This window comes from Oryx dammah, unplaced genomic scaffold, assembly GCF_014754425.2.
Source record: "Oryx dammah isolate SB20612 unplaced genomic scaffold, SCBI_Odam_1.1 HiC_scaffold_28, whole genome shotgun sequence".
NCBI lineage: Eukaryota > Metazoa > Chordata > Mammalia > Artiodactyla > Bovidae > Oryx > Oryx dammah.
In genome coordinates, this window is record NW_024070212.1 from 18473624 (window position 1) to 18493073 (window position 19450).

Sequence of the window (19450 nt, forward strand, 5' to 3'; positions counted from 1 at the left end):
GGAGCCGCGCGGCGGGCCGGGTCGGGGAGGCCCCTCTCTGCCTGCCGGCCGCCCCCGCCCCCCGGCGCCCGCCGCGGCGCGCGCGCGCACTCGCGCCCCACGGTCCCGCACACACCCGACGTCCACACGCACACCCGGCGCGAGGCGTCTCGGAGGAGTGGGCGGGCGCGGGTGCGGGCGGCGGCCCGCTGGGGAAGGGGCGGAGGCGCGGGCGGTGGCGAGACGGCGAGGCGCGGCGGGAGGGGCGGGCGAGGGGGCGAGGCCGCGCCGGGGAGGCCGGCGGGCCGACGTCTCCCGGGGCTGGGGGTGGTGCTCGGCCCTCCCCCGCCACCCCCGCCGGGGAACTAGTGGGGCGCTCTTTTTGAGCGCGGGGAGGAAAATGAGTGATTGCTTAGCCGCTCCCTTGTGTTATGTAATCCCGCCTGTAGTACAGCCGTAGCCTTAGTGCGCTGCAGTTAGTTTACAAAGTCTCCTCCCCTGGCTCTAAAATTTCTTCGGGATGGCGCCGTGATTTATAAAATGGGATGGGGCGGAAAAAGCTTATTTTCGTATGGTTATATCCTGCCGCGGTGGGCGCCATGTTTATCCCAGGGACTATTTTTTCTAGATTCTTAGCACCTTCTGAAAAGGAGGGATATCGTTCATCCACCTGCTTTTTCTGCTTTCGCAAGTTGTCCTGCTTTCTCTACCGGCAGACGCGGGATTCCTTCTAACTGTTAATAATACTGGACGTTTCTCTGCTTGTGTAGGACATTTTTACCTCAGAAAAAGGTAGAGCTGGAAGGAGTCTTGTAAGACATTTAGTCCAAATTTCTTTTTCGAGATGGAAACTGAGATACAGGTGTCCTGGTCTCGGAAGAGCCGTCATTCTATTGCAGACTGTGGCCCAGCCCTCTACACTCCTTTAGACACCTCCCACCTCGCAAAACCCCACAGACGTGCAATTTGACTTTCAAAGGAATTTTTCCATCTAGATGAAGGGAAACGGCGGGGGCGGAGGGCTGCTTCTTGGCAAATGACGTTAAATTTTGAGACCCGTTGCTTTTGGCTCTGGGATTTGGATTCTGAGTTTGAACTACTTAGCACCATCGGTCTTAACTTCAGGATGCATAAAAACTACCTTACAAGTCGCTAAAAGTGCTGTTTGCGGGATACCTCAGCTCCAAGCTTATTTGGATGGGATGCTGAGGGGGGTATACGTCTCTTCGCTTTTAATCTGCAGTCCTTCAGGTGAGACAGATTAAGGTAACCACCATATTAAGAGTTACGGTTCTAGCATGAAGGTGCTCAAACTATCATCTTCGAACAATTAAGTGGCAGTCTATGCCCTTGATTTCCTCCCCTTTGTATATTATGGTTGTAATATACCAGCCATGCGGAAGTATCTCAAGGGAACTGACAGAATAGAGTCTCTTGGGATAAACATGATTTTGTGTCCACCGCACCTTGAACCAGTGGTAAAATCTGGAAAAGCAATTCCCCAAATGTGGCCTGTTCATTCCTGGGGTTCCCCTCAAGCCCTCTCAGGAGAGCTACGAGGTGGTAACTGTTTTCAAAATAATACTGAGACCCTGGTTAGCTTTTTCACTGGCATTTGCGCTGATGGTCCAAAGGCAACACTTGATAAAAACTACTGTGGGAAACAACTACCATACTTACTTGAAAATGTCTTTGATGAAGCAGTAAAAATAACCATTAAATTTCAACCCTTCGGTACACGTATTTTTAATTTGTAAGAATCCGTGACCAAATGGGAAATGCGCATAAGCCACTGATACTGCCTACTGAGGTGAATCTTCGTCATAAGGAAAGGCACTTGTGAGATTTAGCGGCGAGTTGCTTGTTTCCTGGACCAGCATTTACTTGGAAAGAACGACTGACAAACTACAGGTTTTCACGCTTGAGTGTTTGCCGATGTTTTCTGGAAAGCAAATGAAGTGAGCTTGTCACTTCAAGGAAAACAATTGACAGTATTCTCAGCGATAAAAATTTGAGTGAAAATTAGAATTTTTAAAAATTTGATATCAAGTTTAACAACTTCTGGTACTTAAAAGACTTTCCTTGCAAGTCATTGTTAATGACTGATTTTTCAAACATTTTATGGTGAAATGTGTCAACATTGGGAAGATAGGCATAATTCAGTAAATCTGTATTTTCAAATGACTTTTGCATAACCCAGGTCACAGTGAGTCATCTTCAAAATTCAACATACACTGATGGAGTTTAACATAACTTTCATCAGGAGGGGTTCAGATTCCAATATCCAACTATTGTTTAAGAAACTATTATTTGTCTAGTTTTAGTACTGTCTCAATACACAAAACTATCTGAAAAGGTTTTAGAATGCTTTTCCCTTTTTCTGTCTGTGTGACAGCAGATCTTCATTATATGCATAACCAAACAACCAACATAGAACAGCAGACTGAAGGCAGAAGCAGCTTTGAGAATCAAACTGCCTTCTATTAACCTAGACATGAAAGATTTCCGAAAATGTAAAACAACATCATTTCACTGTTTGGGGAAAAATAGTCATTTTTAATTGAAAATTTTTAATGTATTTTTAACTATGTTATCATGTAATGGGTTTGTTGTTTTTTTATTGTACCGATAAATATTTAAATTTTTTACATTTTAATTTCTAAAGTAAATATCAAAAGATCTTTTCCACATTAATAAAAGCTGTTTAAGATATTTAATAATTTTAAGAATGTGAAGGGGTTCTGAGACCAGTAACTGGGTCTGTCCTATCCTCTACTCCTGAGATCATCCAAATCTGTCTCCCATTTAGAAACTTCTGGAGAATTCAGAAATGTTAGTTGGAGTTAATAGTGGAAGAGGCAGTGAATTGGAAGAGAATTGCAGAGCAAAAAAGCTTAGTAAATATACCAGACCAGCTGTAACCTTGGGCAAGTTACTTAAACTCTCTAAACCTCATTTGACCTCATCTATAAAGTGTATTAGGAGAAGGCAGTGGCACCCCACTCCAGTACTCTTGCCTGGCAAATCCAATGGATGGAGGAGCCTACTAGGCTGCAATACATGGGGTCGCTAGGAGTCAGACACGACTGAGCGACTTCACTTTCACGTATTGGAGAAGGAAATGGCAGCCCACTCCAGTGTTCTTGCCTGGAGAATCCCAGGGATGGGGAAGCCTGGTGGGCTGCCGTCTGTGGGATTGCACAGTCAGACACAACTGAAGCGACTTAGCAGCAGCAACATAAAGTGTATTATTTAGGACATAGAATTCATTGTGGTAATGAATGTAAAGTGCATAGTAATGCCTGGTATTATATGACAGTAAAATAAAATTATTCCAAATGATGTTTCGTCTTTTTTCTCCATATATGTCTTTTTGTTGTAAGTGGAGATTTCTGATTTAAATTGCAAATCCTAGAACTGGTGGTGTCTTTGTCATAGTATCAGTATGATAAGACTTTGATAGATTCTTTGGCAGTGTGGTTTGTGATAATAAACCATATCCACAAAAACATTTTTATATGTAACTCGGGAGGAGAGGAGAAGGAAATAACATTTTGCTAGCTTTGGCAGAGTTAAATTGAGTATAAATGGAATTTAGACAACAGGCATGTCAATGAAGAACTTTTCTTGGGAGAGAAACTGAATATTGAATTCTTTAAAAATAGGAAACTTAACTGCTCACTTCAGTTGTTCAGTAGAGAGCTTATAATGAATATATATGGATTCTTCTTAATAGGAAGTTTGCTGCCAGATAAGTGGGAAGTATTTTATGCTTAGGAATATTAGACAGATTATTAAGAGTATTTAAGAACCCATTGTGAAAGTTATATGTGGGGTTCTACAATAGTTCCTGTGAGTGATAGACTGGGTAAATAAAAGCTGCTTACTACAAGTTCAACAATAATTTGTTTTGTAGTCATACTAAGTATTCAGCCCTATAGATTCTCTGGAATTAATCCCTTTTAAAGGAAAAAATTGAGGTAACTTGACGTTTGTTGTTTTCAGCCACTAAGTTGTGTCCGGATTCTTTGTGACCCCATAGACTGCAGCACGCCAGACTCTGCTGTCCTTCACTGTCTTGTGGAGTTTGCTCAAATACATGTCCATTAAGTCAGTGAAGCTATCTAACCATCTCATCCTCTGCTTCCCCCGCCTTCTCCTTTTGCCTTCAACTTGAATACAAATGCAAATTGTTTTGAGGATTACTATTGTTTATTTCTCACCCAGGAGCAAGAGAGAGTAGTGTTCTAAATTTTTTGTTTTTAAAACATTTTTTCTGTTCCACATGTTCTTTTTATCTTGATTTATGGGTGGGTATGCACTAGCAGTGAATTGAAAATGTTAGGTACTGAATTCTTCATTCCTGGAACTTTAGCACTATAAAAGAATCAGACATAGGAATCCAGAGCTTCAAAAGCCAAATCTGTCTGGAGAATTTTGGTAGAAAACAGATGTTTTCTTAATCTTATTTGAGATGAAGATAGGTAAACCTTTCTGCCCATTAAATACCTCAGAAGTATACTGACAGTTGTAACTGAGGGGTTCTTTTTGCTACTTTTAAATAAGATTGCGTAGTCTCTTTGTATCTTGCTTTTCAGTTCTATAGGTTTTTACTCATTAGCTGATTTTATAGGACCATATTTGCCAGCATTTAAGGTAACAGTTCAGTCCTCCCTAGAAAGGTATGTATCTGGTACACCCATCTTATGGTGAAAGATGAATGCCAAAGACTTAAAATCGCTAGTAGTCCTGTGATAGTTGCAGTGTTGAGTAAAATGTACTGAGTACACAGAAGTCATGTTACCAGTGAGATTATTACCACAGAACAGATAAACCAAATAGTTACCAAGATGTCAGATGATCAAGATGTCTTGATTAATGGAAGATGGCAGTGTTGATCTCGTCTTGCAGTACCTCCTTGGTAATCTGTATACCCCAACTTAGTTTTATTTTTTCTAGGATTATTTAATTATTGTGCAATATATTAAGAAATATGTATATATAATCTATGTGAAAATTACTCCTAGAAATGAAAAGAGGTAAACAGAAAATTCAACCCACAAGGCTACCAGTTTGATTTAAGCAAAAAGGAAATGGCAGAATATAGAGGTATAAAATATCACAACCAAAAGATGATTAGGTAGTTTTCCCTGTTTTTTTCTTTTTCTTTTTTTTTAAATTTCAGCTTTATTGAGGTGTAACTGACATAAAATTGTATGATATTAAAGTGTACATCGTGGTAATTTCATACATAAATATTGTGAAACTATTCCCCCATTCAGTTAACACACCCATCACCTCACATACTTAGGTTGTGTATGTGTGAACATTTAAGTTCTATTCTTTTAGTGACTCTCAGTTATACAGTGTTATCAACTGTAGCCACCATATTTTGCATTAGATTCTCAGACCTTATTCAAGAAAATTTCATGCATGTAAAAAAAGGTGAAGGAATACAAGGAGAATCTACAATGAACACTCCAGCTAGACTGAGTGATTTTTAACATGCTGGCATATTTGATGTCTGTAAGAAAACACCAAAATACGTATTTGTTGACCCACCTGAAAGTCATGATACTTGCACTGAACATTTCATGCATTTGCTAAGATTAAATACGTTCTCCTACATAACTAATATTGCTCTCCTGTCTAAGAAAAGTAAAATTCTCAAACATAATCTTATGTCTAGTCTATTTTTAAATGTTCCAGTTGTCCCCAATATGTCATTTATACCTTTTTTATGAGCCAGAATCCAGTGGTTTCACATGTTGCATTTTGTTATATCTCTTTAGTTTCTTTCAGTCTGGTTTAGTCTTCTCCGTGTGTGTGCATGTGTGTAATTGTGAGTGTGTGCTTGACATTTTTAGTGTGTTAGCAGTTTTATAAAGTATTCTGTTTTCTGCATTTGTCTGATTATTTTGTTTTAAAATGTCCCACTTTTGGATTTATCTCAATTATTTCCCTGTGGTACTACTTATTCTATTGCTATACTTCCTAAAAACTGAAAGTTAAATTTAAGTGCTAGATTTGATTCAGGTTACATATTGTTGTTAATAGCTTTTATTTGTTTTTTGTTGTTGTTGTTGTTCTAACAAAAGAACAGCTGATGACAGGTAGAGTTTGGATTATCGGCTCACATTTTTCTATTTAAATTTATTATTGTCATAACCTTTGGCTTTGAGATATAGAGCTACTTCTGTAATTTTGAGTTCAAGCACAATAAGACTTTGAGAAAGACCATAGTAATAAGTTTGCATCGTGTTATTTTGGTTCGCCACCCTCTGAGAAAATGATCTGAAAGTTAAAGAGGCAAGAACAATTGATATATTTAGCAAAAGCAACCCATAGAGGAATAGAATAGTCAAGAGGTCAAAACCAGAAATTTTCAAAATGGAGATTTGGGGACTTTCGTAAATTATTTTCACAAGGATTATTTACCACAGTTAATACTGATAATGGAGATTACTGATAGTAACCATAAATTTAGAGAACTAATGTCATGGTGCTGTGCTGAAGTTTTCTAAGGAGAAATGATGTACTTAGGAACAAGCTCTTTCATGGGCAGATAATTATAGGGTGAAACAAAACTAGATTTATATGAGCTTTATAAAAATATTTTTATTGTGTAAGGTGTAACCATTTGAACAATTCATGGGAATCTTGTGCTCATCTTTTCTGTTGCAGAAAGGATAAATTATTGTTAAAAGAAATGAGAAAATTAACATAAAGTAAATCAACTATGGGCTTCCCTTGTGGCTCAGCTAGTAAAGAATCCGCTGGGATTCTTTGAAGAATTGCTGGGAAAGATTGAAGGTGGGAGGAGAAGGGGACAACGAGGATGAAATGGGTGGATGGCATCACTGACTCAATGGACATGAGTTCAAGTAAGCTCTGGGAGTTGGTGATTGACAGGGAAGCCTGGTGTGCTGAAGTCCATGGAGTCACAAAGAGTTGGACACGACTAAGCAACTGAACTGAACACAGCTGTACTTCAGTTTAAAAGAAAAATGAGTTCTTTATGCATAGAATGTGAGATGATTTTTTTTTTTTTTTAATTTCTGCTTCAGAACATGGATTCAGTTTGATCAGGGCTTCTCAATCTTGGCACTGTTAACATTTTGGGCCTGGTAAGTCCCTGGCTATCCCGTGCATTGTAGGATGTGTAATAGCACCCCTGGGCACTTGTTCTAGACAGATGCCAGTAGCACCCTTGCCCAGCCCCACCGCTAGTATGAATACCAAAAGTGTCTCCAGACATTGCCAAATGTCTTCTGGGGGCAGATTATCCCTGTTTGAATGTTATGAGTTGGATAAAAGCCATTGGCATATATAGATTCCTTAATGATCTAGATTTCCTTTTATATAATCTATGTGCAGCTGTTGAACAGTTACCTTTTGTAGATACGTGGCACAGTTTGGACTGTTTTTACTGTATGTTGAAGAACACTGGAATATGATGACATTTTTTTAGCTCTGTTGGAAATTTTATTGAAGGTAGAAAGCAGCTCTTTGTTTGTAAGTCAAGTATAGGTCTTTGCTTTATTTCATCCCCTTCCCACCTCCCAGTTTGCTTGAAAAAGAACCTTATTAGCTATGTGTTGTGGATAAAGTTTGTGTTAGGAGTACTTAAAAGTTTTGTTTAAAATTCTCTGGAGTGATCTGTTTATATCTTGGCATTCACGAAAAGACAGTCTTTTAAATAGTTGCTGAGAACTGTATTCATTATTTCAGTACCTGTAAGGGAAAAGAATCTGAAAAAGAACATATACAGGTATAACGAATCACTTTGCTGTACACCTGAAGCTGACACATCGTAGGTCAGTTTTTTCAGTTTAATAAGAAAGACATGGTTCCTGCCCACTCAAATATTTCTGGTAGTTAAGGGAAGAATGTTAAATTGAATTATCTTATATGTTAGTTAAATATGAATGTTCCTGTTGTTCCAGCATATCAGCTAAGAGCCCGAAACTTCAAGGGTCGTAGGAGCGAAACAACTTCACATTATAAAGTAAGTTGCAGAGACTTCCCTGGTGGTCCATCAGTGAGGAATCTGTGCTCCTAATTCAGGGTTCACTCTCTAGTCTGGGAGCTAAGATCCCATATGCCCTGTAGCATAGACTATAAATTAATAAATAACAAGGCCATCTCTGCAGGACTTGTAAATTGGGAAAGTCAGACGCTACTTATCCTAGTGTTTGGAAAAGTGGCCAGACATAGGCTTACCGTCTGACCAAGTTCCTCTCAGATACTTATCCAAAAGAATGAAAATATATGTAATACAGAGACTTGTGCCCAAATGTCAGATTTATTCATAATAACCTGAAAATTGAAAACAACTGTCTGCCAACATGTGGATGGATAAACAAATGATGGCTTCTCTATAAATGAAGCACTCAGTTCAGTTCAGTCGCTCAGTCGTGTCTGACTCTTTGTGACCCCATGAATTGCAGCACACCAGGCCTCCTTGTCCATCACCAACTCCCAGAGTGCACTCAGACTCAACGTCCATTGAGTCAGTGATGCCATTCGGCCATCTCATCTTCTGTCGTCCCCTTCTCCTCCTGCCCCCAATCCCTCCCAGCATCAAAGTCTTTTCCAATGCGTCAACTCTTCGCATGAGGTGGCCAAAGTACTGGAGTTTCAGCTTCTACTCAGTGATAAAAAATAAACTGCTTAAAAATTCCACAAAACCTAGATGATTGTGTTAAGGTAATGAAGGCAGACTAAAAGAAAAAAGTTACTTGCTAAAGGACTGATTAAAATCTGTATGTTGTGTCCTCTTTGATTCTTCTTAAAAAAACTTTTTTTTAACTAGATGTGAATTCTACCAGTAAGGAAAATGATGTTAGCATCTTGTGAAGGGGAAGGGAAAGGTTTGGAAAAGAGTGAAAGTACTGAGAATTAATAAATATAAGTTTAAAAGATTGAAACATCTCAATCTCAGGAGAAAACAGAATTTTAAGGTTCTAAGACAAGGATTATTTGTAGATGTGGAATTTTTTTTTTTTTCCAAATGACACAGAAGCAAATTGAAGGTAGCTGACCAAGAGTTGGGGATTAATGTGGAAATAATTTTATGTTTAAAATGAGCAGAAAAACCCCTAGCATCTAGACTCTGATCTTGGAATATCATTCTGTAACAGAAGGAATCAGGGTTCCTTGGGAAAATGGATGATTCTTGATATGGGGCAGGAATGTATGAGATGAGCCTGGAACTTTTTTTTTATCCCATAGCCATAATTTTGTCAAACACTCCTAAGCACTGGGTCAAAAGAACTCAGGAGCTGATTGAGAAGTTCCAGTGAGCAAAATAGGACACTTTGAATATCAATAAGGTTAACTGCTGTTCATCACAGCCCATCAAATGATTAAATCTGTAATGTGATATAATAATAGTTTACGAACAAGCTTATTGGTCATTTTGAAGAAATGCTAGTGAAACATTATTATTTTGAAAACTGGTAAATAAAGAGAAGCAAGATGGAAAGAATCAAGACTTCTATATGAACTGCACCACTCGGTAACCAGATAGTAGATATGTTCTTGTTTTTTTTAATCAGAGTGTTTCAGTTAACAAATGAAAAGGAAATTATAGATTTAGAATGACTATATCTAGGCATTGAGCCTGAATGGGAGGGTTCCAGATGGAAGAAAATCCTGCCCTTAAGAGTAGTCTTGCTGGGGGAGAGGGGAATGTTAAACTTATATCTAATCACTCCTGTAGATCCAGCTAATCAAGACCTAGAAATTAAGAGACCTAAGAAATCTATCAAATAATCATAATATGTAGACCTTATTTGACTCCAAATCGAAGCAAACTTTAAGAAATATGATATTTAATGAAGACATGGAAGCAACCTAAATGTCTTATCAACAGAGACGTAAATAAGATGTGGTACATGTGTACAATGGAATACTACTCAACCATAAAAAGGACTGAGATAATGCCATTTGCTGCAACATACATAGACCTGAAGGTTATAATACCGAGTGAAGTCAGACAGAGAAAGAAAAATACAGAATATCACTTATGCATGGAATCTTAAAAAAGGATACAAATGGGCTTCTTTACAAAACAGAAACAGGCTCACAGACTTCAAAAACAAATTTATGAACTTCTTTGGTGATACAGTGGGTAAGAATCTACCCGATGCAGAGGACACCGGTTTGATCCCTGGTTTGAGAAGATTCCACGTGTCACAGAAGAACTAAGCCTGTGCCCCACAGTTACTGAGCCGTGGGGTTCTATGAGCCTGTCTTCCGTAACAAGAGAAGCCACCACAATGAGACGCCTGCACACCTAAACCGGAGTAGCCCCTCCTCTCCTCAACTGGCAGAAGGGAGCACACTGCAGTGAAGATGCAGAGCAACCAAATAAATAATTTCACGAGAGAGAAAAAAGCAAATGTATGGTTACCAAAGGGGAAAGGTGGAGGGAGGGATGAATCAGGAGTTCGGGATTAACATATACACATGACTGTGTATAAAATAATCAACAAGGACCTGCTGTATAGCACAGCAAACTGTACTCAGTATTCCGTAATAACCGATAGGGGAAAGAATCTGAAAAAGAATGGATATATGAACGTGTATAACTGAATCCTTTTGCTATACACCTGAAACTAATACAACATTGTAAATCATACTTCAATAACGGTATTTGAGAGGCTTCCCCAGTGGTCAAGAATCTGCCTGCCAGTTCAGGGGTGTTCGATCCCTGATCCAGCATGATCCCATATGCCAAAGAGCAACTAAACTCATGTAATACAACTACTGAGCCCACGCACCTTGGGTCCATGCTCTAGGACAAGAGAAGCCACCGCAATGAGAAGCACACACTGCAACCAAGAGTAGCCCCTGTTCGGAGAAGGCAGTGGCACCCCACTCCAGTACTCTTGCCTGGAAAATCCCATGGACAGAGGAGCCTGGCAGGCTGCAGTCCATGGGGTTGCTGAGTCGGACACGACTGAGTGATTTCACTTTCAGTTCTCACTTTCATGCACTGGAGAAGGAAATGGCATCCCACTCCAGTGTTCTTGCCTGGAGAATCCCAGGGACAGGGGAGCCTGGTGGGCTGCCGTCTCGGGTCGCACAGAGTCGGACACGACTGAAGCGACTCAGCAGCGGCAGCCTCAACTAGAGAAAGCCCACATGCAGCAGTGAAGACCCAGTGCAACCAAAAATAAATAAATCTTAAAAAGAAAAACTATGGTATTTGAGAGAATTTGAGATTTCAGTGTTGCCTATAAATTTTTTAGGCATGTTAATGGTACTGTTGCTGTTGCTAAGTCACTTCAGTCATGTCCAACTCTGTGTGACCCCACCAGGCTCCCCTGTCCCTGGGATTCTGCAGGCAAGAACACTGGAGTGGGTTGCTATTTCCTTCTCCAATGCATGAAAGTGAAAAGTGAAAGGGAAGTCGCTCAGTCGTGTATGACTCTTAGCGACCCTGTGGGCTGCAGCCCACCAGGCTCCTCCATCCATGGGATTTTCCAGGCAAGAGTACTGGAGTGGGGTGCCATCGCCTTCTCCATGTTAATGGTACTATGATTTGTTTATTTGATTAGTTTTTAACTTAGCTGAGGGGCTTGTGGGATCTTAGTTCCCCAGCCAAGGGTCAAATCCTGCCCTGGTAGTGAAAGCGCCAGATCCTAATCACTGGACTGCTAAGGAATTCTCTGTGATTTTTTTTTTAATATATACATGATCTTTCAAGTCCTTACCTTTTAGAGATACATAATATATTTCAGGTGGCGCAGTGGTAAAGAATTCAGGTGCCACTCCTGGAGACACGGGCTCAATCCTTGGGTCAGGAAGATTGCCTTGAGTAGGAAATGGCAACCCATTCCAGTATTCTTGCCTGGAAAATTCCATGGACAGGGGACAGCTACAGTCAAAAAGAGTTGGACATGACTGAGCACATATAACACAAAAAATATTTAGGAATGGGATATTAGGAATTAGTTTCAAAATAATATGAAGTAAAGAGGGCATACATGAAATAAGGTTGGTTGATACTTCTAAAAATTATTTTTTAGCTGTGCTGGGTCTTCTTTGCTGTGCACAGGCTTTCTCTAGTTGCAGCAAGCAGGGGCTACTCCCTAGTTGTGGTGTGCAGACTTCTCATTGTGGTAGCTTGTTTTGTTGTGGAGTGTGAGAGCCGTTAGTTAGGGCTCATGGGCTTAGTTGCTTCGGGGCATGCAGGATCTTCCTGGACCAGGAATTGAACCAGTGTCCCCAGTATAGCAAGATGGATTCTTAACCACTGGACCACCAGGAAAGCCTGGTTGATAATGTTTAAAGCTGGGTTATGGATATATGTCTACTCGTGTGTGTGTGTGTGTGTTTGCCCCAATCAAGGATTGAACCTGGGCCCCCTATAGTCAAAGCAGAGGCCTCACCAGTGGACTGCCAGTGAGTTCCCTACTCTTGTATATAATTAAAGTTTATATCTTATTTTAAGAACAGCAGAAAAGGAATTCCTAGGGTATTGATGTGGGTTTGCTCCTTTACTGGCTACAGTGTGATCCTCAAATTTACTGCCTGTCCAGGTTTTCCTCTTGATGGAGTATGGTGTTCCCTACATGCTGGCCTTTAATTTCCAAAATTCACATTTTTACCTGGCACTTTTTCAGGAGAAATGAAAATGTTTCAACTTGAATATAATTTTGTTTTTTAGTGTGAAATATATGCCAAGCCTATGAGTACACTTATCCTTTATAGCAAAATAATAGGGAAAATTTACAGATTTTTTTTCCTTGTGAGAAATTAAGCTGAAGGTTTAGTGTGTAGAGAAGTTAAACACAAGTAGACTGATCGTTTGGAAAAGTTTTTGCATTTTAGTACTACATATATAGTAATTCTTGTCTTTGTTCAAAAATAGTTGAAAGGTAACTATATGCCATCGATCACTTGACTGTATTCTCATGAATCAGAGAATCGTGTTTCGTGAGCATCTTGGTGGAGATATTAAATATAGCACTTCATTGTATTAATGAAAATTCCTTTTTGATAGCTGGAAAACTATAGAAGGGTACTAAATTTGCATTTTTCATTTTTAAAGTTTACAAGGAATTTAATTCAGGTTAATAGCTATTTTGGCATGGCCCATCTTTTCAGCAGAGTTAATTTTTTGACCCTGAGCTATAGATGGTGAAATGAAAGGAATGATCCCAGTCTCGGATACAGAGTCTCGATCAGAATTGAGAACTGTTTGAAAAACTTGATTTCAGTGTCTTTCTGAGATGTTTTGGGTGTAAGTCATAAAATATGTTCAGTCAGTAGATTTATTTTTCTGAGTTGATACGCCTTGTTGGTTAACTCCATCTTTCACATTGTAAAAATCTTGAAAAATATATTCTGAGTTGAACTTTCTTTTCCATCTTGAACCCTTTAATTTACATTGGTTGTCTTGGCAGAGCATATACCCTAGGGAGTTATTTTTTCTCACTTGGTAAAAAGTAATTAGGATATAAATGTCCTTCTTTCCATCTTTTCACAGCTGCCTTTTCCACTCTTTGTTTCTTAGAATACCTTCTTCATGGTGGAAATAACATAATTTGACTGTGAGGTGGAGGAAACTTTCTTTGTTTTTATTAATCTTCATTGTTTGACAAAACATGAACTCAGTCTCTTAAGATGCTATAAGTAGTTGAGGTAAAAGACTAGCCTTTGGATATGCTATTAAAATATCCATAGTCATGACACTGAAAACCACAATTAAGTAGTTAGAAAACAGTTGTTTAGAATGTTATCTCTTTCAGTGGAACTAGACTGGAAAATACAAAAGTGTGTTGTGTAGTCTTAACTCAAAGAAGGCCTGTGATATGGATTTGGCTTCTTTTTAATTCAGTTTATGGCCAGCATTGTCTTTTGTATATGTAAATTAAATGAAAAACTAAGAAGATTTACTGGAGAAGGAAATGGCAACCCCTTCCAGCATTCTTGCCTGGAAAATCCCACAGATAGAGGAGCCCGGTGGGCTGCAATCCATGGAATCTCAAGTCAAGATGCGACTTAGCAACTAAATAACAAGGGAATTTAAGTTGATACCTTAGAGCTTTTTCTTACCTTACTCATAGCATCTCTCCTTTATGGTTTTCATTTGAGAAAACATAAATAATTAGAATATTAGAGACCACTTAGAATCAGGTAAAGCACTTTACTCGTTAAAATGGGCCCTTTTCTAGCTATGGAATATTTTAAATTTTCAAGTAAACAACGCCATCTGTTGGGCATCTTGCAAACTATCAAATTGTGTGGCCCTAACACAATGGTTAAATTGGTGGTTTTGTTTGTTTTGCCTTAGGGGTGTGGTGGAAAAAATTCTGAGCTATGGAGGCACTGAGAGCTCTTGCAGTAAAAGCTTTGTTTGAACTTTGGGCGGTAGCGCTACTCCCATTCCAAGGCAAAAAACCTGACCTTCATTCAACTAACATCGGAGGGCAGCATAATAATAAGAGCTGTTCATTTGCATTGCAAATAGGCAGGCTTTATTTTAAAAGAAGAATGTAGTTCAAGCGTTTTCAAATTAAAGGCTGACTTCCCAAAATCTTGGTGGAGTTTAAGGTTGGAATTCCCAGGTGGTGCCCAGTTCATGGGATCGCAAAGAGTCAAGGACTGAGCATGCACGCATGCACAGAGGTTGAAATTAGAGTATGGCCCTTATCTTGAGTACAAAAAGGCTCAGTAATCAAGATAAATCGTATTTTATATATCATTTTTATGCTATTATTTTTATTTTATTTACATTTAAATTTCACCACAGAACTTAAGTGTATCCTGGGCCTTTGTTCAGATTTTTGAAATAAAGGTAAATGGGCAGACAACTTTAAGGATGCAGTGTGTTTAAAATTGTACAATATATATTAATTAGAGAAAAATCTAGGGAATGGTATAATTATATACCTTTATAGAGTTGGTATATTTATATTTTATAACTGCCTTTAAGTATATTTTAGATATTAGATAGGTACAGACTTCCCTGGTGGCTCAGTGGTAAAGAATCAGCCTGCTAAATACAAGAGACTGGGATTCGATATCTGGGTCGGGAAGATCCCCTGGAGAAGGAAATGGCAACCCACTCCAGTATTCTTGCCTTGGAAATCCCATGGACAGAGGAGCTTGGCGGGCTACAGCCCATGGGGTTGCAAAAGTTGGACACAGCTTAGTGATTAAACAACCACCACATGGATTTGGTAGCACAAATTCAGGGATAAGCCAGGTACTTAGAGGAAATTCTATTCAGGACTGAGCAGAGAGGTCCTTGGTTGCTGACAGAACCTCCCCTTGACTTCAGACATGTGACAAACCAAGGAGTCTGTCAGTACACAAAGAGCACTGAATTCAGAACAGTAGCCACAGGGTGATACTCAGGAACTGGCTCTTGCCAGTTAGGATTGTGGGGGCCAGTCTGAAGCAAGCAGAGTTGGCTGGAGACTGGAAATGTTGTACCTCAAGTCCAGGATCAGTAGAACAGCAGTCTAGACACAGAATGGTTAGTGCTTTCTTCAAAAGTTCTTGGTTTTCCAAACAAGTTCCTAGGATGCTTTCCTCAAATGGCAAATGTATCATTTTTAAAAACTCAGTATTCGTGCAAAAGAATTCATAATGAGCGAAGTAGTAATTGTAAATAAAAAAGGTCTGACCCTCCACTTACAAAGTTCACCTCACCCTAATCCCAACCTTGAGTATTATAGCTTAAATTTTTACAACCGTAATTATTAAATAATTTGCTGTGGAGTCTTCCACACTTAATTTTTTTTTTAAGAATAAAAGTTATCATTCTGGAACCTTGGAAATGGAGGAGGTTAGGGGAAATGGTAGAGGAAGCGCAATGGTGTAGGTTACCAATAGCTTCAGAGTCTGATTCCATATTTTGTATAAAACTATTTCTCCTACTGTGAGGTCAGTATCTTAATTTAATCTTTTTTTCTTGTAGCATGGCGGACACCGACCTGTTTATGGAATGTGAGGAGGAGGAGTTGGAGCCGTGGCAGAAAATCAGTGATGTCATTGAGGATTCTGTAGTTGAGGATTATAATTCAGTGGATAAAACTACTACAGGTAACAAAAACTCTTTGATCTTAGATTGTTGTTATATTGACTGAATTGAATGGCATTTTTGTTAAAGTATGAGGTGCAAGACTTTTAAGAATTCAGGGTTGCTTCTCTGTGGCACTGGTACTACCTTTTCCCCCTATTCTCTGGTCTGTAAATGCTTTGGTTTTCCTTATACACAAAGCTAGAAACACTATATTTAATGAATTAAAACCATTGAGAGTTGGGTTCACCAATATTTATCAAACACATAGCGGTTCTCTTACCAAATGATGTGTGAACAAGTGGTGTGTGTTAGTGTTCATTTATATACCCAGTGAGAAACAGGTTCCCATAGTCTTGAGGGATTTTTTGGTTTGTTTTATTTGAACTTGGTTTCCTTTGTGAGCTGAGCAGAATTTGCTTTGTGTCTGCCTTCAGGGACAGTTTACAAACTTAGGCTTGTAGCTTCTTTTTCAAAAAGGTGCGGTTGCAGGGTCAAATTCTAGATTGCCCTAAATTCATAAAGTGGGTGGTAGTTCTTTTTCCCCTGAATTGTATCTGTTGTTCTTTTTTTTTTTTTTTTTTTTTAATCTTTCCTGCCTTGAGAACTGAAGATGGCATTGGTTTGAAACAGGACAGTTCGTGGTCTTGTGGAGAGCTTACTAATGCACGGTTATGAATACCAGTAGTGGTGATAATAAGCCTTTTGAGTTCTAGAGGTTTGCTTGTGCTCTATAAGCAAAATAGTGAAATCTGGTTCAGTGAGCTTGTAATCTAACTTAATTCACCAGAAAATCTGAGACAATAAAGAAGGCATTGTGTCTAATCTGTGGTGTGAGGGACACATAGGAGGAGAAATAGGATAACCAGTCAGATTTACGAATAAAGCAGGAAACTTTCTGGCTATAGAGACCTGCAGTAAGATGAAAGATTAGGAAAGTGTCCTTCAGTGTCATCTGTCCCTGTCTCCAAGTGACTGTGCCTCCCCTTCCCCGCAGTTTCTGTGAGCCAGCAGCCTGTCTCGGCTCCAGTGCCCATCGCTGCCCATGCTTCTGTCGCTGGGCATCTCTCTACATCCACCACCGTTAGTAGCAGCGGGGCACAGAACAGCGACAGTACAAAGAAGACTCTTGTCACACTCATTGCCAACAACAATGGTAAGTGGGACTACTGGGAAATTCTTCCTGGGCTAGAGGGTTGCGAGACTGAAAGAGGTCTTAAGATTAGCTGTACCTGTTCAGTTTTAGGTACTGATGTGGTTCTGCTGATGTTGGAGTGAGTTTAGTCCTGATTCTCTGATATGGAAGTAAGTGGTGTTGTTCCTTCTGAGTTAGTGCTGAATCGATGCCGGTGTTTCAAGTCAGAGCGCAGCTGTCTTATTACTGATAATTTCTAGGAAAGAAAATGTAACCCCCAAATTCCTAACTGTTAAGGAGATATGAAGGGGACGGGATTGTTTGTTTGTTTGTTTTTAATTAGAAGAGCCCCACTAGCCTGGTAAGAATTCTCCCAGAGTAGTTTTGTTCCATATTTTCTTTGGCAGCTTCATTTGGTCATTGGTTCCTGGGTGTGGAAAATAGGATAGGGTTGTTGTCTACCTGAAGGAAATGGTGAAAGAGTAATGGTTTTTTTTTTTTTTTTTTTTTTTTTTTTTTTTTTTTAGTAAGATTATTGACTAGTGAAGTTACATAGTATTGGCTTCTGTTTCATTTCCTATTTTCTTTTTTTTGCAATATTCATTCATTTATATTCAGTTCAGTTCAGTCGCTCAGTTGTGTCTGATTCTTTTCGACCCCATGAATCGCAGCACGCAGGCCTCCCTGTCCATCACCAACTCCCGGAGCTCACTCAGACTCAGGTCCATCAAGTCAGTGGTGCCATCCAGCCATCTCATCCTCGGTCTCGTCCCCTTCTCCTCCTGCCCCCAATCGCTCCCACCATCAGGGTCTTTTCCAATGAGTCAGCTCTTCGCATGAGGTGGCCAAAGTACTGGAGTTTCAGCCTCAGCATCAGTCCTTCCAATGAACACCCAGGACTTCTCCTTTAGAATGGACTGGTTGGATCTCCTTGCAGTCCAAGGGACTCTTCAAGAGTCTTCTCCAACACCACAGTTGAAAAGCATCAATTCTTCAGCGCTCAGCTTTCTTCACAGTCCAACTCTCACATCCATACATGACCACAGGAAAAACCATAGCCTTGACTAGACGGACCTTTGTTGGCAAAGTAATGTCTCTGCTTTTGAATATGCTATCTAGGTTGGTCATAACTTTCCTTCCAAGGAATAAGCATCTTTTAATTTCATGGCTGCAGTCACCATCTGCAGTGATTTTGGAGCCCAGAAAAATAAACTCTGCCACTGTTTCCACTGTTTCCCCATCTATTTCCCATGAAGTGATGGGACCAGATGCCATGATCTTAGTTTTCTGAATGTTTAAGCCAATTTTAAGCCAACTTTTTCACTCTCCTCTTTGACTTTCTTCAAGAGGCTTTTTAGTTCCTCTTCACTTTCTGCCATAAGTGTGGTGTCATCTGCATATCTGAGGTTATTGATATTTCTCCCAGCAGTCTTGATTCCAGCTTGTGCTTCTTCCAGCCCAGCGTTTCTCATGATGTACTCTGCATAGAAGTTAAATAAGCAGGGTGACAATATACAGCCTTGACGTACTCCTTTTCCTATTTGGAACCAGTCTGTTGTTCCATGTCCAGTTCTAACTGTTGCTTCCTGACCTGCATATAGGTTCTCAAGAGGCAGGTCAGGTGATCTGGTATTCCCATCTCTTTCAGAATTTTCCACAGTTTATTGTGATCCACACAGTCAAAGGCTTTGGCATAGTCAATTAACAATTTATATCAGGGGTCATATAGCATGTAATATTTTAAAGGTTAGATAAATCTTAATAATTTCCCAATTAAAAGTGGCTTTTTTATTCCCCAATGTAGTAAACCATATATCAAAAAAAGGAAAGAAAAAAAAAAGAACTTGTCTTTAATTGTGAAGATGATAAATATTTTTGAAAAGAGAATTTACTACAAGAATATGTTTCATCCCCACCCCCCCAAAAAATCTGAACTTTACACAAAATTCACATTTTATTTACACTGAAATAAACTATACAAAATTTATTTTCTTCACCAAAAATAACAGCATTGTTTTCTTAGTATTCCTAGAGAAGCCACCAAACACTTTTGCAGGTTTTCTAGATTTTGCTTGTAAATCAGGATGAGGCAGAAGAAAACAGACAAATCAGCCGTAGTAGAGTTTTTGTAAACATCTGTGTTTTCTCATATCCTTAGTTCGGAGAATACATTTCTAAATGTCAAATTGTTGTATCAGAGGTTATCATAATTTTTAAGGATTTTGATCAGTATTTTTCCTGAAATGGCCATCTAGACATGTTGTATCTTACATTTCCAGTAGAAGTGAACCTGG

General features: G+C 39.4%; 1 protein-coding gene across 5 annotated transcripts in view; it reads left to right on the forward strand.

Annotated features, from left to right (window-relative positions):
• Positions 1–19450, forward strand: part of POGZ (pogo transposable element derived with ZNF domain) — a 47547-nt gene that overhangs the window by 849 nt on the left and 27248 nt on the right. For 2 of the 5 annotated variants that reach the window (XM_040230684.1, XM_040230686.1), the window contains exons 2-3: positions 15920–16044; positions 17019–17177. In XM_040230684.1, coding sequence (XP_040086618.1) covers positions 15921–16044; positions 17019–17177 — 283 coding nt within the window. In that variant the 5' untranslated portion in view covers position 15920. Of the gene's footprint in view, positions 1–15169; positions 15476–15919; positions 16045–17018; positions 17178–19450 lie in introns of those variants that run through there. The other 3 variants (XM_040230687.1, XM_040230689.1, XM_040230685.1) reach the window with 2 other exon arrangements.